A 25,559-nucleotide genomic window follows, 5' to 3' on the forward strand; every position below is an offset into this window, starting at 1 on the left:
GAGGGACCTAGATTGCACATAAAATTCCTCTAGAGTCTGACAGTCTATAAAAAGTTGCCTAAGAGTTTCTTGCTCTTTACTTCATAAAGTATTTTAATTTTTGTATAACAAAGGCATTTTTCAATTTAGTGATTATGTTTACTGGGGAATGTGTAATCTATTTCACAGAATCGTTTTGGGGAGTGAAGATATCAAGAACAGGGATGTCAAATATGGGATGATTATCTCATATCTTGTGCCCATGGCTGACACTGCTAGTCAATCGTGGCATGCTTCCTTCGGAGAATTGAACATCCAGCTTCAGAATCATCCTTAATGTGGCGCTCAAGGCAGTCTGGGCCAATTGATGGGGGTCAAGTCATTCTAAAATTTGCTATTTCTCTTCTATCTATCTTTTCAAATCCCTCTTAATTATGTCTGGTTTTGCCACACCATATGTTTACAATTATATGAATAGGTCAAATACCATTTTTGCTTTGAAATAGAATAACTGTGTTCTAATATGCCAGCCACATAATATTATGTGCTAATAGCATCCCAAATGGTAATTCTCTTCACTTGGATGTGGATGTAGAATTTGCAAAGCACCTTTCGCGTTTATCATCTCATTGATTTCCTCAACAACGTGAGATAGACAGAGCTGACATTATCGTCTGCATTTTACACAGAAGGAAATGGATCCACAGAGGTTAAGCACCTTTTCCAAAGACATACAGCAAGACCAGCTGATGCTGAAGTCCAAGTCTTCTGTCTCCCGATCTTGTGTACTTTCCACTATACTGCACTATTACAAAGTACACTGGGGAAATTCCCAAAACACCAGTTAGACTCTAGGGTGTCCTCTTTGATGGCCTTTGAAGTGCAGAGCTGAGCATTTCCAAAGGCCACTGAGCAAAGGGTAAGCTGTCATTTGGGGAAATGCAACCTAGGAGAAGAAATTTCCTGGCATGTCAGGTGTGCTAAATAAATGCCAGTTGATTGAGGGAGTGAGTTTCTGAGTAAATTCCTCTAGTGTCTGTAGAAACGGACTGTCTTAAACCTGTTTCTGATATGAGCCTCCTTATAATAGGCAAAGAGAAGGTGTTGTGGCCGGGCCTCACTTGCCTACACAAGTCGGCTAGAGAGGGAGGTTCCACATGAAGTTCTTTGGGGTCTCTTCCCAGCTAGCAAGCAACACTGTCTCCCAGGGCACATCGCAGTTCTTGAGCTAACTATATTTGACACCCCTTCCTCACTCCCCCTGCAGTGGCATCAAAAAGGATACTTAAAGAGAAGGCGCTTTGACAAAGAAAGTTTTGGTGCATGTAAACAGTAAAGCCTTAACCCTAAAGATATTTGTGTGCCTCTTTTTGAACTCATCCGATTAGCTTTTTTTTCTTTTTTAAGGTTAGCAATACCCAGTGTTGACACTCCCACACCCTATTGGTGGGTAGTGGCAATGTAAGTGTGGCAACCTTTCTGAGGGAATTATCTATCAAAATTGAGACCTACTCTGACTCAACAGTTCCATAATTAGAAATATGAAATACATATTTTTTCAAAAGAAAAATATATTTTCAAAAAATACGTATATTTGCATTTTTTTTTCAAAATATTGCCCAGAAACATGAGTATGAGCAATACGAGTTCTTCACTGAGGACTTGTTTAAGATAACAAAGATGGGCACCTGGGTGGCTCAGTCGGTTGAGCACCCAACTCTTGGTTTTGGCTCAGGTCATGATCTCACAGTGGTGGGATCGAGTCCCACATCAGGCTCCGTGCTGTCAGCATGGAGCCTGCTTCTAATTTTCTCTCTCTCTCCCTCTCTCTTTCTTTGTTTCTCTCTCTCTCTCTCAAAAATAAATAAACTCGGGGCGCCTGGGTGGCTCAGTCGGTTAAGCGGCCGACTTCGGCTCAGGTCATGATCTCGCGGTCCGTGAGTTCGAGCCCCGCGTCGGGCTCTGTGCTGACACCTCAGAGCCTGGAGCCTGTTTCAGATTCTGTGTCTCCCTCTCTCTGACCCTCTCCTGTTCATGTTCTGTCTCTCCCTGTCAAAAAAAAAAAAAAAATAAATAAAAAAAAATAAAAAGTAAAATAAATAAATAAATAAATAAATAAACTTAAAAAAATATAACAAAGAAAACAAATACCCGGAAACTAGATGTCCCACCATTTCAGATTATTCAAGTACTTACCATATAAGCATACCTTCCAAAACCATGTGATTATTTTAAAAATAAGGTAGATTTCTATGTGCTGAAATGAAACGATCTCCAAGATATATTACTGAAGGTTAAAAGCAAGGTGAAGAGCAAAATCAATCACCTTAGTGCAAATGAAAAAAGGATGCATCTGTGTATGTATAACTTTTTTGTCTGGGATATACAAGAAACTGTTGATAGTGTTACTTTTGGAATTGACATGGGGACAGATGGAGGGGTGGCTTAGTTTTCATCTATATTTCTCTCTACTTTTATTTAAAAAAAATAAAACATCAATCTAGGCCATCCAAATGTTGCAGTGATGGAGTGTTTTTTTCTTTTTCTATATTTTTTGTCAGTAATAACCTCATACTTTAAAAATATATAAACCCCTGATATTAATATGCAAGGATGTTCATTGCAGGGTAGTTAATATTTGCAAAATATTGGAAACAATCTGAGTGCCTAACAAGGGAATTTGCTAAATTATGGTACACTTTTGTATTGGATTTGTGCAATCATTGAAATCATATTCTGGAGAATATTCCAGGGCTTGGGTAAATACCTCTGACATATTAAAAGGAAAAACTAAAGCCTTCATAAAGCAGCATGGATCTGATGCCTTAAAACTAAGCACTAGTATCTAAGTCATGTACATCTCAGAGCATTCTGAAGGTTAAAACAGCAATTTTGTTGTATTTCAGATCAGAGAAGGGCTCATAAGTTTTTTTTTTCCCTTCAAAAGTCTCATAGTGGGCATTTGGTCTTTGCACAACTTAACTTCCCCCATGGATCATTTAGATGGCTAGTTGAGACAGTTAGTATAGCTAACTCTTTAGTATCTTCTTCCTGATGCCTTTTAATATAACCACCAATCTGTACCATCTCTACACGCCTTTTCTTTTCACCAAAAATAGACACTTCACAATGGGATGTACCTTCAGTCTCATCTGAACACTCAAGAACAATAGTGCTTCCATGTGGAACAAGCTGCCAATCTCCTATTCTGTGGATGTCAGTGAAAAAACCTGGGGAATTTTTAGATGGGCTTGGGGGCTGGGGGTGCTTAATAAGGGAGCATAGCAAGTGACTGTCTCTGGCACTTCTGAGAAGTAGAAAAACGTCTCTCAACCACTTCTTCCTTCCTCTTCCTTCTACCTCTGCTTTCCTCTCCTAACTCAGTGCAGCGGGCCTGCTGACAGAAGCAGGACAAATTGTCCCAGTGTTTTCTGTATCCCCACCTCACCCCAAGCACTGGGACAACAACCACAAAGATGCCTTACCCATTCCTGTCCTGCACTCTCCACCAGTGAATCTCGGAACTGTCCAGCAGGTAGTATTCCTCATTGCGTTGTAACGTAAGTTCCTGTGGGTCATTCGTTTGATAGTCATACAAGGCAATGACAAGGGTTTCTTCAGGTTCCTGGAGTGATCGCTGAAGGTAGGAGAAAACAAAATTGAGTGATGACATAGAAAGGAGGTCAATTGTGGAACCAGGTCAATAAGTCTTGAAATGGTAACTTGCTCCTGGATCAAGGCCAGGTCAACACATGAATTCCTATAATCCACTGGGTATTTGCTGAAACCACCTGCCTTCTCTAGTTGCTTTCTTTTATGAGTTAGGGTTATGGTGCTGAATGTGACACAAAGACACTCAGTACCTGGAATTCATTGCCCTCTCATTCTGTGTGGTGAATTCTGACCACAGTGAATTCCAAGCAGTCACATGCTTTTCACACAAGTCTGCTGGTTGCACATTGCAGACTCTTTGCCGGAAGCATCATATTCTTGGTGAAAGTGATGCAGTGAACACTAGGTTATTCAGTCCATGCCTTTCTGACTTGATTTGTGGGTTTGTTCAGATCCGGAGGATCATAGACTATCAGAGCTGAAATGCCTCTGAGAGATCACTCAATCCATTCTTTTGTTAAGAATGCAGAAACTGAAGCCCAAATGAAGAAATGGATAAGGCCAAGCTTACCACATGAATTAGTCTTAAGGCTCTCTCTACTATAGCACATGGGCTCCCTTCTTCCATTTAGGGGCTCTCTTGCCTAAGTCTCTACTTCTCAGTACCTTTTTAAAGACGACATAGTGAAGATGTGAAGAAGAGACTATAAAGCAAACAGTTGTGAGAGTTCAGGATGGGCACATTTGCTACAGGTTGGCAGGTCTTGGGAGACAGTAAATATGGAAGAAATTCAGGTTACTGGCTAGGATGAGATTTGGTGTTGGGAAGCCAAAGTTTCTATTTTCACATTGAAACCTTTGATGGTATAAAAATCCTGGAGATTTAGAAAGAAAAGCTTGTCATGGTAATGTGGTATGTCACCCCAGCTGAGCCCAGATTAGGATTCAAAGTCTCAATATCTGTGGAGCTCACGAGGTGGTGTATTGGAGTACTGAAGATAAGAATAATTGGGACTGAGGTTTTCACCTGAAGAGCTAATGGAGGAAGGAGTTAAATTGAAGGGCACCTGAAGATAAAGGAGGGATATGACATGGTATTCATCCCATTATAGGACCAACTGATTGATCAATCGCTATGAAAAGAAAGGTCAGAGCAGGGTTCAAAAACCATAGTGGTACGTTTCTATAGGAGGCATCTTGGACAGCTTTGGGGGCGATTTGAATGTCACAAAGGTTTAGGAGTGCTGCTAACATTTAGTGGCAGAGGGCCAAGAATGCAAAAATCTCTGCAGTATCCCATATACTGTAAAACTTTTGAATGTCCCGTTAGACATTCATGTGGTAAGAAACCTGCTTATAATAATAATGGACAATAGTACTCTGAGCCTAGATCCTACTTCCACCCTATAGGTGGGACTATGGGCGAAACCATCTGCAAACCAGAGCTGGCTTCCCTAGAGTGGGCTTGGTATCACCTAAGTCTTGTAAATCAGTAGATTAGAGGAGTGTTTCTCCCACTTCAGTGTGCCACAGAATCACCCGGAGGTTTATTAAATTGCAGGTGGCTGGGCCCCTCTCCCAGAGTTATAAATATAGTAGGTGTGGGGTGGGGCCTGAGAATCTACAGTGCATTTCTAATAAGCTACCAGGTGAGGCTGATTCTGCTGGTCCAGGAACCACACTTTGAGAACCACCATGTGAATTAAAGCCCACCATCTCAGAAGCTCTGCTGCCTAGTAACTTACCTGCTAAGTTGCTGAATGGCCTTGGAAAAGCCTCAAAACCTCCCTTGGGACTTGATGTCCCAAGGTTTAAAATGAGAATAAAACTATAACCCTCTGAAGTGGCTAGAATGGAGAGTGAGGGAAGGAGGCCTTCTCTGTATATATAAGTACACGCACACACACACATAAAGATATAGATATAGATATATATCTTTGAAATAGATAGTAAAAGTATGGAAGTACTTAGAAAAATATAAAGTATTATCAAAATTAAGGTATGGAGTAAACACATCATTTTTCATAGATAGCTGTTATTGTACCCCAAAGTGGTCAGGTGGGGGGATGCACAGTTTGGTACAATAAATTTTTGTTGAGTGAATAAAGTGAACTCAGGATTTAGTAACTAAGTGGTCCTTTTGCATAAACTGACCCATGAGACAGGTCCAAGAAACCCAGGGTGTTCATTTCGGCTGAATTACTACAACCTGCTGTATTTGCCCAGGATATGAGAAATCTGGGGGTGGGGGGAAATGCAAAGGGGACATGGCACTCAGGCAGTTGCCGCACTGGGCGCCCATCATGCCCAGAGCTTGAATCCTCACTCACCCTGTTGTCTTCAGGAGTAGGAGGAAGAGGCTTCTTTGAAGCTGAAATGAGAAAAACAGAAAAAGAAAATGAGTATGAAACCGAATGTGCCCAACCGGAGGTGAAAAGTCAGGGGGCTTTTCAGAGAAAAGCAGCCCTTAGGAGAACAACAGAAGAAAAGAGCCAAGAAAGAAGGAGATGATAAGACGCAGAGAAATGAAAACCGGCCTTATAGAGCCAGTTTTTTTTTTTTTTAATCTCTTTTGGCCTCTTGGTTCCCCATTTCATTTTCTAGAAGATTCCAGAAACTTCTAGAAGTTCATATTTAGTATTCCCAGGAAAAGCCTAATCCAAAGGTTGCTACAGAGGCATTAGGCTTGTGTCCTTCTCTGTGGGCCAGGAGACCTCCACAAAGGCACCTACCACCTGCTCAACCCCGGAGTGGGAATTGGTGACTCAGGGTAACAGTGAGTCACTGGCTTCTTGAGGCAGCCGTGGGCTTGGGGAGAGGGTGGGTGAGGTGAGGGGTCATTGAGTTATTTTTTGGGAGGGCTGGAATCTACTTTTAGTTACATTAACACTTCTGAGCATGTGTTCTTGCTGCCTTCTCCAAACAACACACACTCAGCACCTCTCTCTCTCTCTCTCTGTTTGTGTCTCCATGTCTCCGTCGCTTTACCTCTCCTCTATACCTCTATACCTTCTTTTCTCCTTTGTCCTATCTTCTTTATCTCTCTTTTCTTCTTGCCTTCCTTTCATCTCTTCCTCTCTGTCCTTCAGTATTTTTCCTTTGAGGCACTGAAAAGGTCAGGCCTAGAATCAATAGACCAAGGTCGAATATCTGGGAGTATGTGTGGCATGGGAGGCAGCACATAGGCTTGTGCTCAGTTCAAGGATTATTTAATAATTAGAGATAAGACAGGAATAGGCTCCATAAATAGGTGGTGAGATCCTCATCTCTGCATGAGATTGACTCATTGCATGAAGTTGATCCCTGCCTGAGTTGGACAGTAACTCTCAGGATTGCGAGTAGAGGAGACCCACACAGTGACATGGGACCCCACCCCCTGTGCTAACACTTTAAGCACAGGCAGGGTGGGGTATTGACTTGGCTTTGTGATTAACTGAGAGGAAGAAAACAAGCGTAACAGGAAGCATGGTTCCTATTCAACACTCAACTCAGGGCACCAAGAGACTGATGTTCTAACCCTAGCTCCACTGGGAAGGAGCTGTGTGGCCTTGGTCTCCTTCCAGCCCTGAACATTCTGCAAGGGTATCTCTTCCTCCAGCCTTGCTCTCCCCTTCTTTCCTCTTCCTCTGTGTGAAGTTGGTATGTAGTGACATCAGGGCCAATTCTGGTTGCAGAAATGAATGGGGTATAGCAGGGTGCATTTTTTACCCAACCACCTCTGCTGTTTTCCAGACATACACATACATGCTGCTATATTTCAGCTTCATATTCTTCTGTCCACAAATAAAAAAGACTAGTAGGTACAGTTGCCATTTATTGAGAGATAAGAAAGTGCCAGCAAATGTGCTAAGAGATTTCCACAACCCCATTGTTGCAACACAAATGCAGGACCACTAGCAGAGTGACTGTATGGCAGTTAGGCCTGAGTTCATGTGGGAGGAGTTCAGCATGACCAGCTCTCTCCAACTGTCATCTTGGTGCATCATTCAGATGTTCCTCACACCTCAATCGTATGTCTACCACTCAGTGGAGGGGAGTGCTGTGTACCCTGAAGAGGGACAGCTGCAAAATGCACGGTGAAGATGGAAAAATGGAAACACAGATTGAAAGAATTTCAGAATTGACAAGGGACTTAGAGATTATTTCATCTTAGGAGCCCTAAAGCTTCCCCTAACATTTGAGAGATGAGGACATTAGGGCCCTTGGGGGCCGAGTGACTGATCCAACAGCCCACAGCCAAGTGCTGGCAGGAATCTGGAGACCAGATCTCTGGCTCTGGAAATGGCTTTCACTCACTGGGGAAAGCCCATGCCATCTTGTTATTGTGATGGATTCCACCCATATAAACCCTTCTGTTTCTTTTTTATGAAATACTCTTTATGAGTACAGACCATAGGGTAATGCCGAAGATCACTGACTTCTAAAACTAGGTATATATTGTTCCTTGGGGCCATGGGATTGGTAACTTTAAACTTTCTCTCCCAAGGTGGAGGGTGAGAGGTGGTGGTTTTTAAAGTGGTACTAAGAGGGGCTGTGACTCAGGAAGCCACGGAAAACCCAGCCATGGGTTACATTTAGCACATCCGCCTTGGGTTGTCAATCCGAGGTAGTAGGTTTTAGTGCAAAAAAGAAACTGACAGATGAGAAAAGGTGGCTAGGGTAAGAGAGGTTGAGAAGAGGGGAGAATGGAAGCAAATCAATTCACACAATCCATCATTCCTATTCAACAACGCCTTTACAGAGCACTTCTCCCTGTGTGACCTTGAGCATTCCAAACTGCTCAAGGCATTCTGTTTCTGTGACCTCACACATCTACCCCAGATGACTGTGAGGAATGCGAGCACATCATGTGTAAAAGTGCATGCAAGTGAAGTTGCACTTCATTGAAAGGTCAGGTCCCAGAGCCATCACAGAAGAGAAAACCGAGTTACACACCGATCGTGAGTTCCAGAGCCTTGGACCTCCAAGGACCAGAAACAATGTCTTTTGTTTTCATTTTGTATTTAGGCCGTGGCCTCCTTTTCTCTGAGGTTATGGAGATAAACGGCAAATTTGAAGGGGACGCAGTGAAAAGCCACAGAGTACAATAGACAGCTTTTGATTTTACTTTCTTCCCCTCCAAGTGTATAAAGTTGAGCTGGTATAATTAAACGTCTGCGACGTGGTGCTACTGTAACAAATAAATAATATTCTATACGTTTGAGGCTTTCTCTACAACTTGAGATTTAAGTAGACCACGCCATTCACATTTTCTAACTTGCGGGTTATATAGTAGTGCTTCCCAAACTTACTTTGCACACAAATCTCCAGGGTATCTTGTTAAAACACAAATTTTGATCTGGCACCTGGGATGGGGCCAGAGAATTTACATTTCTAACTAGCTTCCAGATGATGTTGACACTACTGGTCCAAGGACCACACTTTTAGTAGCAAGGAGCTATAAAGACATAAGGTTTGAAGTGGAAACAGATCAACAGACTAGTGTTAGAGGCGGATGATTTCCCTCCAACAGTTCTGAAGATGCAGAATTTTGTATTCAATCCTCGACACCCGTGATGATGGGAAGCTGAGAGCTTTTACTTCCTCCTGCTAGAGAGGTCGGTCATTTTACAAGAAGAAAGGGAATTCCCAGTCTCTTACCATTCTTGGTTGGATCGTACTGGGCACAGCCCACTGCGAGCTTCTCCAGCTGAGCACAGCACCTCCACCTCCCATCCATCCAGAAGTTAGGATGATACATGGGTACCAAACTGTTATTGTTCCTTGTTTCTGAAAGAGATTGGCACCAGCAGAAGAGTTATTTCAGGTTATTCTATCAAGGACAACCAACTTCTCAACTCCTTGAGATTGGACCCTGCTGTGTGAGCCTGAGTGAATAGTACCTGGAATAGTCAGAAAAATAGCCTTTTGCCCAAGCATGTACATTTATGGAAGAGTATGTGTTGGATGTGGTCATCATCAGGTCTGGGTTCTTGTCTGACCTTGGGTTAATTGTGTGTCCCTAGATTGGGCAACACCCTCACCTGAGCCTCATTTTCCCCACAGTGCAATGAGATTCTTAGACTGGATCAGTGGGCCCCACAGAAGTGCCCAAGGGGCAATGGGAAGACTGGGCGGGAGGGATTCCTGCCCCTTCATCTCTCCCCCCTTCAACCACAGGAATTTTGCTTTTATCCCTTCTAGATCTGTGGCTTTAAAGTTAGATTTTGGCAAGATTAAAAAAAAAAAAAGAGGTTCTCCTGCTGAAAGAAAAAAGAAATATAAAAAGTGGAGAACTCGATAGACCATCTCAAATGCTCCTTCCAGCTTTAATATCCTGTGAGTAAACCCCTACGCAGAGGGAGAATGGCCAATGAACATAGTTGGGGTCCTTTTGATAACTTTTTACTCAGTGTTTATTCTGAGCCTCATGACGAGAATATTCTCCAGCTTACCCAGCTCTTGTCTGTTCATATCCTATTTGAGACAACAACCTTGGAAGAAGATAAGAATTGTATTTTTATTCTCATTTTCAGATAGAGGCATCACGGCTCTCAAGATTCCAAATGGCTTGCTTATTCTTAGTCCTAATAGCTACTTAGAGACAGATTAATATCTGAACCCACTTCTCCTGCAAACCCAGGGCCTCAGGCTAAGTAACAGGACTACTAATTGAGTTCTTTCTTTGCGTTTCATTCTAAGTGTCTGCCGTGTCTTAACTCATTTATTTCTCACAATAACCCTGTGTCTGATTATTACAAGTCAGAATTTGTAGATGTAGAAATGAAGACACTGGAAGGTCAGGGAACTTGCCCAAGGTCACATACTAATAATTGGCAGAGCTGGGATTTTCACCTTAGCAGACTGGCTGCACATGTCACGTATACCCAAACGCTGTGCTGGTTCTAATTATGCTGTCAACAAGGTGAGCCTTAAGAAATACCGTTCCTGATGATCTGAAAGCTTTTAAAGTTAGCTAACATTTATGGGGTGCCAACGATGGGCCAGGCTAGTTCCGAGGGCTTTACTCACAGCAGTTCTGGAGGCAGGTACTATTATTATCATTCCCTCCTCCTTTCCTTTTTTATAGATGGGGAAACTGAAGCACAGAGCAGCTGAGGCAGTTGCCTACGCACACATGGCTAGTAAGTGGCAGAGCCAGGATTCAAACTCAGGTCATCTAACTCAAGGGCCCATCCTCTTATTATTCCCACTAGACCAGGAGTTGGGAAACTTTTTCTTAAAGGGCCAGATGGTCAATATTTTAGGTTTTGTTCAGCAGCAGGCAAAATTGATATATTATGGAGGTACTTCTATAATCCTTTAAAATATGACCATTTAAAAATACAAAAACCGTCCTTAGCTTGGAGCTTTGTAAAAACACGTGGTAGACTGGATTTGTTCGACCCTACATGGTACTGATTGTTGCCTCTTGGGCTCAGGGTGAAAAGTTGGGATCCAACACCAACACCAAAAGTGAGAAATATTTGACCGTCAGCTGTCCTTGATCTTACTACGGAGTCCAAGCCTGCTAGAGGATCAAGGGATCTCAGGGACCGATTCACATAGGGGAGTTATTACCTTCTTTAAGGGCCAGAACCCAGCGCTGTCGGCTCTCACGGTCTGGAGCAAACACATACAGGAGGTAATTGTCATGCACAACCTGGAGGTACACAGAGTCCAAGATGAGCAGTGCGCCCAGAGAGCAGGATGATTGATAGCAGGCCCATCTAGCTTACTGGGTCAAGAGTGGGCCCTCAGGTGTTTGTCATCATAAAGGCAAACATCTGGGCAATTAGGGGACTGGTGTCCTTTTTATCCAAATATTTGAATTCACACAGGGTGAAACTCCACAGTTCAGACTACTTGTCTGAGATTCCATGTTGCCGGTAAGCAATTGCTAAATTAAAAAAGCTGGAGGGGCGCCTGGGTGGCGCAGTCGGTTAAGCGTCGGACTTCAGCCAGGTCACGATCTCGCTGTCCGGGAGTTCGAGCCCCGCGTCAGGCTCGGGGCTGATGGCTCAGAGCCTGGAGCCTGTTTCCGATTCTGTGTCTCCCTCTCTCTCTGCCCCTCCCCCGTTCATGCTCTGTCTCTCTCTGTCCCAAAAATAAATAAACGTTGAAAAAAAAAAATTAAAATAGCTGGAGGAAAAGCTCTCCATGTGACAGCATATTTATTTCTCATACTAATTTTTAAAAAAAAAATGTTTATTTATTTATTTTTGAGAAAGAGAGAGAACACAAGAAGGGGACAGGCAGAGACAGAGAACGAGAAGGAGACACAGAGTCTGAAGCAGGCCCCAGGCTCCAAGCTGTCAGCTCAGAGCCCAACACAGGTCTGGAAAGCACAAACTGTGAGATCATGATCTGAGCCGATGTCAGACGCTTAACCGACTCAGCCACCCGGGAGCCCCTCTCATATTAATTTTTAAGTGATTAACAAGATCTTTCTGTCATATGAAAGAATAAGATACTAGACGAAAAAAATTACAATTGAGACTTTAAAAGCTTCTTATTTTGAAATAATATAAGACACCCAAGAAGTTCCAAAAATAGTACAGGATCCCTGTGTTCTTTTCACCCACCTCTCCCTAATGATTATAGAACCATAGCAGAGTTCCCAAACCAGGAAGTTGACATTGGCCCAAAATGATTAACTAAACTATAGATCTTCTTTGAAATTCACCAGCTTTTTCTCATGAACTCATTTTTAATTGGAATTTTAATGACGGGAAAATACATGTTATTCACTTCAATTACTAAATATTTCAATTCACAGAGGTCAACTTTCTAGTAAGAAAAGAATCCTTTTCTGTATCACATTAAAAATGCGATATTTACCCCTCAAATTGGCAAAGAGGAACCGTACCCTAGAATGTACAAAGAGATATCCACTCCTTTAGAGTCACAGATGCTAAGAGTGATGCCAAAATTTGGACAATGTCATGACCTAAAGACCAGAGATAACCTTTACCAACTCTTTCCAGTAGAACTTCTTGCAATGATGAAAACATTCTATAATCTGTGCTATCCAGAACATAGCTATTGAACACGTGAGATGTTCATCCATTCAGTGGGCTTAGTGTGACTCAGGAACTGAATTTTCAATATTGGTTAATTTAATTTACATCTAAATATTAAACATACACCTGTAGCTAGTGGCTACTGTATTGGACAATACAACTCCAGACAGTTCTCAGATTGTAAAATCTGAGTCTTTTTGTCCCAGAACCTCCAAACAATTATACTCGAGTACTGCAATCTGTTGACCCAAATCATAAGTAAATGGCACTTAAGAGTATTAGGCTTGGGGCCTTTGACAGTTTTTTTCTTTGCTCTAGGGGCAGAGAATTGGGACTTCTGTTGAGGCAGGGAAGACATGAGAGAAAGAGAAATGAGGAATTACACCTTTTCAAAATTTTGTGATTTGAGGGATGAGTGAATCAATAATTGAAGGAACACAGTAGCTTTCTTCTGGCTTAGTCTAAGACCTAACTATAGATCAGAGTCATCCCTGGTCTACCTTCTATTACAATGACTGAGACTTTCAACCATCACGCGAGGAATGGGAAACTAGCAATCTCAGGCATAGTGGACTTACCTGAAATGGATATTTATAGTGGCATGGGATACTAATGTCACTTTTCACAATCTCAACACATTTGATTCGGGAGAGTTCAATGGAGCCCTTCAATGTGCGCTTTTTCTGTGGGGAAAAGAAGCACATTCCATTTAAAGAGAGAAGACCATATTTTTGTCCAGGTTGGTTGTAGAAATCCACTACTCTATAGATAAGATCCGTTAGCTTTGTAAACTAATCCCCCATGTATCCAGAAGTTACTTCTTGGCCCTTAGTGCCTAAGAGAGACACTCTGAGCCAACTCCTGGGAGAAACTGCCCTGTTAATTGTCTCTAATGGGGTCACTGATTTTAACTCATTGAGCAAAGGCACCTTATATCTCAGTGACCTTGTGACAAACAGCGGCATTTGTAGAACTTGTAGCTGGGGTGGGTAGTGCAGTATAGGAAACCAACTATACATGTGCCTGTTTTCTCTGTTTTGTGCCTTATTAGCACAGTAGTTGAATTCAGGCATGTCCTGCGTGGTGATGTATACTCTCAGTGGCACCTTTCTTTTCTACATATGGATTCTCCAGGTCCCTTTTATTTATTCACAATCCCACAATGACACTTCTGTAGGACATTTCTGACTCTGCTCTATAACTACCTCTTCTTCACAGCCCCATCATCTGGTCCCATGTCTCATTTCCTTGGAAGTTTGCTAGATTTCTTTCCTTGGTAATTAATTTACATTATGGTCATGTGACAGTCATGACTTATAATGATGCTATAAACATTTTACTCAATTCTAAGGGTCCTTGTACTTGGAAAGTGGATTCCAGGAGATGTTACCCAATGGGACAGATTCTATTGTGAACTATCAGGCTCCAAGGAAGGCTAGTTAGGGAAAAGTTTTTGTGGAACAGAAGCTTTTCTCAAGTGCCTGGAATTAGGCTTCCATTGAGAATAGAATTTAATTCAGATATGGAACTGTTGCAAAATACTTTGTTATACCTTATCTTTTAGAAAAAGGTAAAAAATGGTGGTGAATTGGGCAAAAGTTGGAAAGGGCTAGGTTCAAAGTTAAGTTCTGTTTTCTTCTTTATTTTCTGTCTGGATGATCTATCCATTGATGTAAGTCGGATGCTAAGGTCCCCAACTATTATTGTATTACTGTCAATTTCTCTCTTTATGTCTATTAACAACTGCTTTATGTATTTAGGTGCTCCAATGTTGAATACATAGATATTTACAATTGTTATATTCGCTCATTGTTGGTTCCTTTATCATTGTGTAATGTCCTGCTTTGTCTCTTGTTACCATTTTTGTTTTAAAGTCTTATTTTGACTAATGTAAGTATTGCTACCCCGGAATTTTGTGTATGTGCATGTCCATTTGCATAGAATATCTTTTTTCATTCCTTCACCTTCAGTCTTTATGTGTCTTTGGTTTTGAAGTGAGTGTTGTAGGCAGCATACAGATGAGTTTTATTTTTTTATCCATTCTGTCCCCCTATGTCTTGATTGGAGCATTTAGACAATTTATATTTAAGTTATTATTGATAGGTATGTACTTATTGCCATCTTGTTACTTGTTTTCTAGTTGTTTTTATAGTCCTTCTCTGCAAAGTTGGCTCAGCCTCTAACTAGCAATGTGACCTTGGACAACACATCTCACCTTCCCGTACTTCAATTTTTACATCCACTAAGTGAGGATAGTAATGCCTACCTTGTAAAGATTATTTGGGGAATAAAATGGGTGTATGTAAACAAATTGTTTGGCTTATAATAGATGCCCTAGATAAAGGGTACTCTCCCAACTAAAAAGGTTAAGGAAATCCTAACTATGGTAAGAGAGTCATGACATTGTAAAATTCTCCAGAAGAGAGCTCAGTCTGTACTTCCTAATTTTTGATACCCAGCCTGTTTGCTGGCCGTGGCTTTAGCAGCTAAGGCACAGAAGTGAGATTAAAAAAAAAGTCAAGAGGTGAAAAGTATCCTCTGTCAAATACAAGGAGGCTTTGTGGCGCTTCTTTTTAAATTTTCTTTCTAAAAAATACTTAATTCTTCAAGTATAAAACTTATCTGTGTAAAATAGTATGGAAGTATGTTAAGAAAGTATTTATAGTCTCATATTATTCCACTCTTCTCCACAACCTTGAGGTACCCAAGTTTAACCATTTGGAATGCATTTGTCTTTCCCACACACATTTATAGGATATATACAAACAAAAACAAGCATCTGATTCACATAGTGGTCTACAGCTTGCTTTTGTAACCTAAGGATGTATTAAAAGGTCAGTTTTCCCTTAAAAACCTCTGAAAACATGTGTCCTTTGGGCTCAAAATATCTTCTCATTTAGAGTCTTCCACAGCTACAAATACATGCCTTGGTCCTGCCCATAATCATAGTTGTTGGCGATGGTTAATCTGTTTTTCAAAAACAGAAGAGCACAAGGGAGTTACCTTTTCAACAACCTTCTGTCGCTATGGGTAAACAGGGAGGCTGAGTTTTGAGGTTATCTTGTTTTTTGACCTTTATTGCATTGTTTCCTTAGTAGTATATATAATGAAATGCAACAAAAAGCTCATGGCAGTAATACGACAACTCTGTTTGCAGACGTGTTTGTCCTTGGAACCCACTAAATCCTGTGCTCCCTGAGAGAGAAACCAGGACATCTATCACCGAATTTTTAAGGCATAGCGACAAGCCTACAACAGATGCTCAGTCAGAATGATATGAACAAAGGGCACCACTTTGAAACACAATTTAAACAATCTCAGTCAGGTATAAGGCTAATGCATTTATCTACTCAGGAAATATTTACTGGGGAGCCAGCTACAAACTAGGTGCTGTTCTGAGAGCAGGAAATAGATGAACTTGGTAGACTATGTAAAGGAGCTCCCAGTCTTGTTGAGAAAGCAGGCAATGAAACAAGTGCTATAAAGAGAATGGAATAGGTTGAGGTGACCAACTTGTGGACAGGGGAGGCCTGTCTGGAGAGAGGACATTTGAGAAAAGATCAAACAGTTGAAAAAGGATCCAGACATGAAGTCTGGTGGGGAGGGTGGTGGTAAGTACCGTATGTAAAGTTCACAACAAGAGCAAAAGTCCCAGGGTAGCAAAGTTTTGGATATGTAATGGTTGTTACTAGCCTGGGATCATCATAACCAGGGTATAAAGTGGAGGTAAGTATTAACCAGAGTTGTGAGTAGGGATAAAAGTTCTGTGTGCGAGTTTTAAAGCAGTGTTGCCTAATAATAGCAGAATGTGAACCATACGCGTAACTTAAAGTTTTCTAGTAGCACATTAAAAGAAAGCAAAAAAAGAAACAATGAAATTAATTTTAAGAACATATTTTGTTTGCCTCATTATATCTAAAATATTCGTTCAATGTGTAATCAACATAAAAAAAATTAATGAGCTACATTACTTTTTTGCTAAGTCCTTGAAATCGTGTATTATACAACACATCTCAATTTGGACTTGCCAAATTTCAAGTGCTCAGTGGCCACACATGGGTCTGGCCCCATTATTGGACAGTGCAGCTTCAAGATACCCAAGAAAGTGTTCTCCTCTAACCTTACATTATATCCTTTGATCTCTTAATATTCATTGACTTTAAACAAGGATTTTAAGAGGCATTGTGTTTTAACAGCCTGTCAGGTAAGCTGACCATCAGGTTTGTTCTTCAGCAGGAATGGATTTCACATTTCACCATCAAAACTCACTCTTCATCCTAAATGGCTGCCCTGAGGTCAGTTGTCCTCAAATCTCTCAAGATCGGATATGTGAAAAACAAGAGACCGGCTGTGCATCCCCCCCAGCTGGGTCCTGGGGAGTAGCTGGTCCGTGAGCTAAACACAGTTTCATCTCTGAGAAATGGTGATTGCCTATAATCATCCCAAACAACTGTGCTATTTCTGAAAAAATTCCAGGGTAACCCTTCCAAGGAAACCACATAAGAGCCATCAGGGAAAGAAAGACACCAAGTAAAACCTGCCCTCATTCTTGTCATTCCATCTATATCACTTGGGGTGAAAGTCGCAGGACGTCACTTGGCTTGGTCTTTTTTCTCGGCCATGTTCAAAGCTACAGTGTCCTCATATTCCAAAGCTTCTCCCTGGACACCTGACGTGTGTCAAACAGAATCCAACAAGATGCTGGTGCCCACATATTTGCACAAAGGCAAGCTTGTGCCAGCAGCTTTTATATCCCCTTTCTTTTTATGTTAATATATTGTATAAAATAGAATTTTATATTGTGAGTTTCAAAGAGAGAGGCAGGGAACAAAACCAAAAGAAAGGACAATGAACATTTTTGAGCACTTCTTATACCTCGGGCACTCAACGGGCCAGAGCCAATTTAATCCCATGATCCTGCAAAGTATCATTGCCCCACCTTGCATGTGAGGAAATTGAGGTTCAGAGAGGCCAAGTCTCTTACTAAGCAGGAGGGCAGGATACAAGCCCAAGCCTAGGACCCCAGAGCCTGAGTGCTTAACTAATGTGTTTCATGGCTCTTGCTCTTCCCCCAACTTCCCACAGGAGATTTTCATTCTCTGAACTCCCCACAGGGAACAATCAATTGCACGATCGATGCGCCAAACTGTGACCCAGCAGACATTTGTCTGTGCCCTATTTGGTTGTGCAATGCTTATGCTGGATTTGAGAGGGAGAGCACATTCTCTGCTTCCTCAGAATAATTCCCTCCACTTCACTCCTATGACAGTGGCTCCTTGGCTGTTTGGCTAGTCCAGCAGGTACGACAGTGAGACGCGATGTGTCTGATACCTAAGAAAGGTATCTAAAAAACAGCAGAACTTCAGATTTCTGCTTTGGAGAGGCAGAATGGGCGACGACTGGAACTTTCAGGTCCGGTAGACCTGCATCTGCCTGACCAGCTGTGCAATCTGAGGCAAGTATCTCAACTTCTCAATTGCCTTGTTGTTTTTAAAGTGAGAATAATAATCGTCCCTGAATCATTGGGCTAACTTAGAGGACTTATAAAAAAGCCACATAAACCTACTAGCAAAATAAACTTCATTCACATAACAAACCAATCACTCAAGTTAAGTTACCTGCTTTCCTTTCCTTTGCTTCCCCCCAAAATAAGACCTTGTTCTCTTGTGTCTACATTTTGGGAGTGATTTTCTTTTGGGCAAATATGTAACCAGGAGCCACCATTTGGGAAGGGCAACATTAATTTTTAACTGGCGATACTGGTGATTTTGACATTTTGGAGTCATTTAATTTGCAAATTATCTGTAAAATCAAATTATTTGCAAAATGAAAAGGGGCCTGTTTCCTGGTCTCCCGACCATGTTGCATTTCCTCTTCCAGGGCTTTTGCTTTCTGCTTTTCTTCAAACTCGCCTGTCAAAACCTTCCTCAAATGGTCATTCTCCAAAGGTTTAACTCACTGATAGATTAAAGGTTGGCTTGTTTCAGAGGAGTTTGGATTAGGACAGATATTAGAAACTGAGGCCAGGAAGGAGCTTTGATAATTGAATTTTGGGCATTAGGGGAGAGAATATTTTTCAAAGGGGGGAGTGAGACATCTAAGACTTTCCCGGATCACACTATAAAAGTAGCCACATACTGCCTTTATCAGAGTTTCTTTATGATTAGAAAGTCTTACTGGTGATGATTTGAATAAGGCATTTCAAATATTTTGCTCAATGCCTCTTCCAGAGTGTAGTATATTGTACAAATGTGAAATGGCGCAATGACACCATTGAAATTAAAATTGATGTCATGTGAGATGAAACTTAAGTCACTGATTTGAGGGTTATTCCCCTGTGCCTCCCCCACAGCAGAATGCCAGTTCTAAACTTGACTTGAGGGGTCTTCCTGAGTTTTAGTTTCATCCTCTCTGCAACACATGCTCAAGGTAGCCCCTGAATTTGCTCCCAGTTTCCCAGCTCAGCTTTCTGTCTTTTATGACAAAGGGTACCTTTGTCTCTGCAGGGGAGAAGAGCAGAGATTCAGAACTCACAAACGCCATGGTTTGAAATCTCTGCGGTGACAAGTAACATAGGGCAAACTTGGCTTAGTTCTTTGGGCTTAGTCCTTTTAGTTCTTAAGGTGTAATGAGATTGTTGACAGCTGCCTCTCAGGGTTACTGTGACCTGAGCTGTGGAAAGGCACCCAGCACGTTGCCTAATACCCAATAAAGATGTGATCATTAGTATCTCAATGGAAAACACCAGTTTCTTCTAAAACACCAGTGCAATTTGTGATTCGCTGTTGCTGGCTCCTCTCCCCTCCCCACCCCCATCCCAACCTGTCTTCATCTGGACCTACCTCCATGAATCTTTGCAATTCTGGGAGAATCTGAAATTAAGGGAGCATATTTTGAGGCTCCTGGGCTGACTTAAAGTTAGGAAACTCTGATCCATCCCACACCAGCCTTCTTTCCTTTCCTCTTTTCTGTAACACCTTTTAGTCATAGCTAAACCAGAGTCAACTGGCTTTCCTCACCTCAGCTTTTCACAGTGTGGTTTTTAATGAGGCTGGTTGTGCTGTGGGGAAAACTCTCTAGCTACCCTTAAAGTCATCCATCTTGTTCGTAGTATCACCCTGACTCTCCAAGAGAAAAAAAAAAGTGAGGCTTTTACCCTAAAAGGGAAGAAAAAGCAAGAAAAGAGAAAAAGAAAGAAAGAAAGAAAGAAAGAAAGAAAGAAAGAAAGAAAGAAAGAAAGAAAGAAAATGGACTATACTGTTGTACAGTTTCCAGAGGGAAATTTGGGATCTTTCTTAAAAGTATGAGTGGACTTTCTCACAAGAAACTGTTAAGAGCAAATACTTGTGGGAACAGTTCTGGTGTTTGGAAGTAGGAAGAGAGCTTTCTTTCAACCTCATATCTTTCTATACTCTTTCACTTTTGTACCACGAACTTGTATTTGTTATATTTAAAAACAAAATATAAACAAATGCATTTTCCTTATAGGATTTATCCTACAGGAACATTTGTTCAAAATGTATCAAGATGTAGGGAGAAGGATTTCATAACGGCCTTATTTATTTCAATAAAAAAACCCTAGAGAACCTTAAATATTCATCCATAGACAAATGGTTAAGTTAGTTATGGTTCATCCCTCCTGTAGCCGTTAACAAAGAGGTCTACATGGAGGAACAAAAATGTATACATTAACTGAAAAAAGCAGGTGTAGAGCAAAAGATGGAGCCTCACCGCATTTTTGGAAAGAGAAATAATAAAATACATAATAGGAAATGCAAAACTCAAATAATACAAGGAGGAACCCTGCTGACACTGGCTCTCCCTCGTGGGTGGCACTATAGCCGACTTTGACAGGGTAAGTGTGATGTTTTGGTAATATTTGAAGTTATTGCAGGGAGCATGTAAATTTACTAAGCAGAAAAGTGAAAATAATATTTTAAAGCAGTCAGAAATTTAAAAACACCACCCTGTACTACAACTTTGCAGATTTCTGTGGGAGAGGGCTGAGGGGTACACGTCGAATGCTGGGTGTGCAAAATGATGCAGCTTTTTGCCCTCGTAGCCTCCTGACCCCATTAGCAGTCAGTGGCAGCCAGGCAGCCCCTGTCACCTGCTCTTCTTTCTTCTTTATCCATGGAGGTTCAAGTTCACGACGGGTCCTCTCATCTTCTTGGGTGATAACCATTTTCTTCATAGATTCCACAGGCTTTTATGGGGTATATTTATTTTAGAAGTAAAGCAATACTTCAGGAATAATTTCTAGGCCTCGTTTATGTTAGATAAAGATATAGTGGTCCTAGCCTTTCAAAAGCATTTTTGTTTAAATTTGTTTTCAGGGGCGCCTGGGTGGCGCAGTCGGTTAAGCGTCCGACTTCAGCCAGGTCATGATCTCGCGGTCCGTGAGTTCGAGCCCCGCGTCAGGCTCTGGGCTGATGGCTCGGAGCCTGGAGCCTGTTTCCGATTCTGTGTCTCCCTCTCTCTCTGCCCCTCCCCCGTTCATGCTCTGTCTCTCTCTGTCCCAAAAAAAAATAAAAATAAACGTTGAAAAAAAAAATAAATTTGTTTTCAAAAGTGAGCAGAGAAAAGGACTTATATAGAAACCAAGAGCAAGAAGCGGGTGCTGAAGTAAATCCTCAAGGTTCCCTGCACATTTTGTCTCTGTCCTGTGAATGCTTTTTCAAAACCCCCCTTCTTTCCAGAATAGGCCATTTGAGATTTTTAATGAATTTGAAACTGTATATTTTTTTATATGCCTTTCAAACATTGGAGAGTCAGTAGCCAAAGCATATAAATTAGCAACCTCACTACATTTCAGAAAATAACCCTAGCACAGAGGTGATGATCAACGAATATTTGTTAACCGGTTGATTGAAGGAACAGCAGGTTAGACTAAGTGTGCAGCAGAAAGTGTTGTGCGTGAACCCTATGACAAAACTCTTGATAGGATTGATTTGAATAAGATTTCCAGAATGATTGGCAGGTGGATACAAATCTCTTGACAATGAAAAGATAGGTCAAATCCAGTCTGCACAAAGGGCTGAGCTAATAAAGAGCTCCTACAAATTATTAAGGAAAATATTAACAACATTATAAAGAAATGGGAAAAGGAATACAGATTGTTCTTAAATATAGGAAAAAAGGCTCAAACTTACTATGAAAACTGAAATGCAAATAATTGATACCGAGATACCATTATTATTTAAACCTGTCAGACTTGCAAAGATCAAAACGTATGGTAATGGTGTTGGTGAGGTTTTGATAAAGCAAGCATCTTACATGTGGCCCTGGGGAATGTTCATTGGCACAACCTCTACGGAGAATAATTTGGTCATGTTCAATAAGATAACAGATGCAAATATCCTTTGACATAGCAATTCTACTTCTGGAAATGTTATCTATAGACCAAGGTTTCCCAACCTTGGCACTATTAACAACGTAGGCTGGATAATCCTTTGTTGTGAGTTTGTCCTGTGCCTTGTAGAAGGCTTAGCAGCATGCTGGACTCTACCCAAAAATGTCAGTAGCACTCCCCTCCCTAGTTATGAAAATGAAAAAATTTCCAGGCATTGCCAAAGATGGGCAAAATCACCTGTTACAGACATACAGAAAGTGACATAAAGATGAGGTTATTCATTCCTTGTCATTTGCAATGACAAAAAAAAAAAAATTGGAAACAGACTGAATGTCCATCATTAAGGTAACTTTTTATCCATTCAGTGAAATATTATGCATCCACAAAAAAGAATGAAGAAGCTCTTTGCATATAGGTGTGGTTTGATCTTCAAGAAGTATTGCTAACCAACCAAAAGAAAAGCTAAGAAGTATGTCACATAGAGTATGCTACTATTGCATAAAAAGGAGAACAAGAATACTGAGTTGTGTTTACATATGTATGCATAAAGTATCATTGGAAGAACTGATAGGAAATTGATTATATTGGTTGCTTTCAGGCACTGAAGCGCTGTGGCTTAGGATAAAGGTGGGAGTTGGCCATTTCATAACATTTAGTAACTGTTTTTTTAAAAAATGTATGTGAATGTATTATCTATTGATGAATTTTTTTAAAAGTTAGTCTATATTTTGCAGAAGATGACCTGAAAAAGTGGCTACTAATAAAGAGACCTGAAGTCCAACGGGCACAAAGGCAAGGGGGCAAGAGTTCATTCCACCAGCAGTTCTGTTTTGTGCATTAATATTAATTTGCAACACAGATGAAAGCAAAGTGAACAGCAGTAACCTAATGTCATTGAGATTTATAAAGAATTAGAATAACTTTCTCTGGAGTTCAGAGAAATTTGGAGGTCAGACAGCTTGTGGTTGCAGGTTCACTTGCCCCTGAGTCACAGCTTTCTAGGTAGAGCAGGGGGTCTGAGAGGATCTCTTTTGCCTGTCTCTTCTATGTTCACCTTTCGAAGTGCTCTGGTCTTTGTGGATGCACCTGTGCCTCTAAATGTCCAGGGGGATTATTACATTTCACTCTCTGAACAGACTAAGTGTCTACTATTTTAAAGCAAAGAATCATGAATGGTGATTCATGTTGCTATTCCGTGGATTCTGTGTTTCCAATCTTCCATTTGCACCCCACCCGCGCACTCTCCACCATTGTGTAGTTCCACCAACTGGTACCATGGACTTAATGTTATTATTTAAATGGATTGATTTTTCACCTCAACAAATTTACTCTAAAGGGAAGTTTTAAATCACCACCATATGTTTAAAAATACTTTTTTTCTGAAGTAAATTATAATAAACATACATATATAAGTATTAAATTAAAAAATGTCAGAACCAGATCTGTCCATGTACCATCTAGAGTACACCTAGTGGTACCCCACTTTGGGAAACACTTAATTGGGTCACTATACATGAAATTGGCCATAGCATGGACTGCGAAAGTGGCTACATTTGGTATTAGTGCCCTCGATCTCACTTTCTGGGCCCTTGGTCCTGGCTTATAGCCCTGTTTGGTGGTCTTTTTCCTGTATTATCACTCTGGGTATAGCATTCCCGGGATGTTATTCTCAGAAAGTGCCTAATGAGGGGTAGTTATGAATGGCTAGTCCAGTAAACTAAACAGAGCTGAGGTTCATACAGCATCTTTCCTTGGCAAAGGTCACCCCAGGAGCAGAGCCTCAAGTTTATAAGGTCAGGAACTCATTTTTGTCAGCTCACAGAGTCCGGTGGACAGGAACACACTCTGCAAAATCACAAGTGACTGGCGAATTCGCAACCTTGCAGTGAGAAACAGACTGGCCAAGATGCTTGTATCAGTTTTGCAGAGAATTCTTGGAGATACGACTAGGGCAACCAAAATGATATCAGAAAAGCATATGTTAGTGGGATCAAAGTATAGGGAATTACCAAAGCCCAAGGCAAGATGCTGTTTTTCACACTTACTACCACTACTGTGACCCTGGGAAAATTTCTGAACTTCTCCATGTCTCAATTGCTTCCTCTCTAAAACAGAATATTACTTTTAGCTTCTGCAGAGAACTGTGAGGGTTACATGAGAAAATTCATAGGAATGTGTTCTGTCTTCTTGCAGTGATGCTAGTTATTGTTGTCAATGATATTGTTGTGCTGTCATTCAGGTAAACTTGGGGGGCCCTGCTCCAGACCTCTATTATACAGTGTTGTTCATTGAAACTCACCAATGAACCCTTGGCCCAACTCTCTCTTCTCAGCCACCATGGCTGCTAAGACTCCTCAAACCCAAACAAGCTTAGATCTGAAAATACATTTAACCTAACTTTTAATGTTTGTCCCAGATGTGTGGCCTAGGAAAAGATACTTAGCTACTCTAAGCCTCTCCTTTCTCATCAACAAAATGGGGATCTTTTGCAAAGTAGGAAGCTTTTTGGCACTTGTTAAATCCTGCTACATGTATGGTGGGTTCATGTACATATATGTGACTGACTTTATATCAAATCATTTGATCCATGTATAGTATAAAATATTATGTATCTTCCCCCTTTCTCACCGTAACATTCAAAGTCTATAAAAATAGTGCACTTGAAAAATCACCACAACAATGGGATTCTTTGGTTTTCCTAAGTTCCTTCTTAGAAACACAGTCTTCCCTAATGGTTCTGGTAACTTCTGGTGGCTGCGTGCATTGCTTCAGTCTCTGTAAGATGATGTAGCAGCAAATGATAGAGGCCATAAAATAATCTTATTTTATGACAAATGTAGTATTCTATCCTAAGGACCTGATTTTTAAAAGGAGACAGGTTTATGTTAGGTATATTAGCATTTTTCAGTGTTCTGACCGAAACACGTTCATACCCAGAAACAACCTGAATGTCAAAGAATAGATGACAAAGAATTGATGACAAGTTCATCAATTTTTTCAAGTATGTAGAACAGATAAGTATCTCTCTGAAGTGAACTAATTCAATCATGAAAAAAATCATATGTATGAAAAAATGATTACTTTGGGACCATGTAGATAAGTAGAAATGTATCTATAAAAGGACAAATGAAAAAAGTAGAATATAAAACTGTCATGCATTATGATTAGAACTACATGAAATTTATGTCTACGTAAGAGCACAGGTCATTCTCACAGAGACTGTAAATTGATGCCTTTAGACAAAAGAGTTACAGAGAATACTTCTGCATAACTATTTCATTAATTTTTTAAAATAGTGTGAGTATATGAACATTTGCTGCTCTGTCTCCTGTGATTAATCAAAGTGGGTTCAACCTGATTCTAATCGGTTTTTGGTCTTTGCTGCTAATGGCTGCCTGAGCTCCAGGTTGGCCCTGAGCACCTTTCCACCAAGACATGCAGGAAGAGGATTCCAGACAAAGTATCCCCAGAAGAGGGAGGTTATAGGATGTCAGCAAGAACCCCTCTCTTGAACTCAGTATGTTCACTTCTCTGTTCCATACACAGGCCAAGCCTTTTCCTACTTCACAATCTTCACACTGGCCGTGCCCTCTGCCTGAAATGCTTTTCTTCAT

At 40.9% G+C, this 25,559-nt stretch overlaps 1 protein-coding gene across 1 annotated transcript in view; it reads right to left on the minus strand.

Moving 5' to 3' along the window:
• Positions 1-25,559, minus strand: part of ITK (IL2 inducible T cell kinase) — a 58,268-nt gene that overhangs the window by 25,267 nt on the left and 7,442 nt on the right. The window contains exons 2-6 of the mRNA XM_030328502.1: positions 13,172-13,276; positions 11,152-11,233; positions 9,232-9,360; positions 5,922-5,962; positions 3,465-3,616 (exon numbers count right to left, since the gene is read on the minus strand). Coding sequence (XP_030184362.1) covers positions 3,465-3,616; positions 5,922-5,962; positions 9,232-9,360; positions 11,152-11,233; positions 13,172-13,276 — 509 coding nt within the window. The remainder of the gene's footprint in view (positions 1-3,464; positions 3,617-5,921; positions 5,963-9,231; positions 9,361-11,151; positions 11,234-13,171; positions 13,277-25,559) is intronic.

This window comes from Lynx canadensis, chromosome A1 (genome assembly GCF_007474595.2).
Source record: "Lynx canadensis isolate LIC74 chromosome A1, mLynCan4.pri.v2, whole genome shotgun sequence".
Classification (NCBI taxonomy): Eukaryota; Metazoa; Chordata; class Mammalia; order Carnivora; family Felidae; genus Lynx; species Lynx canadensis.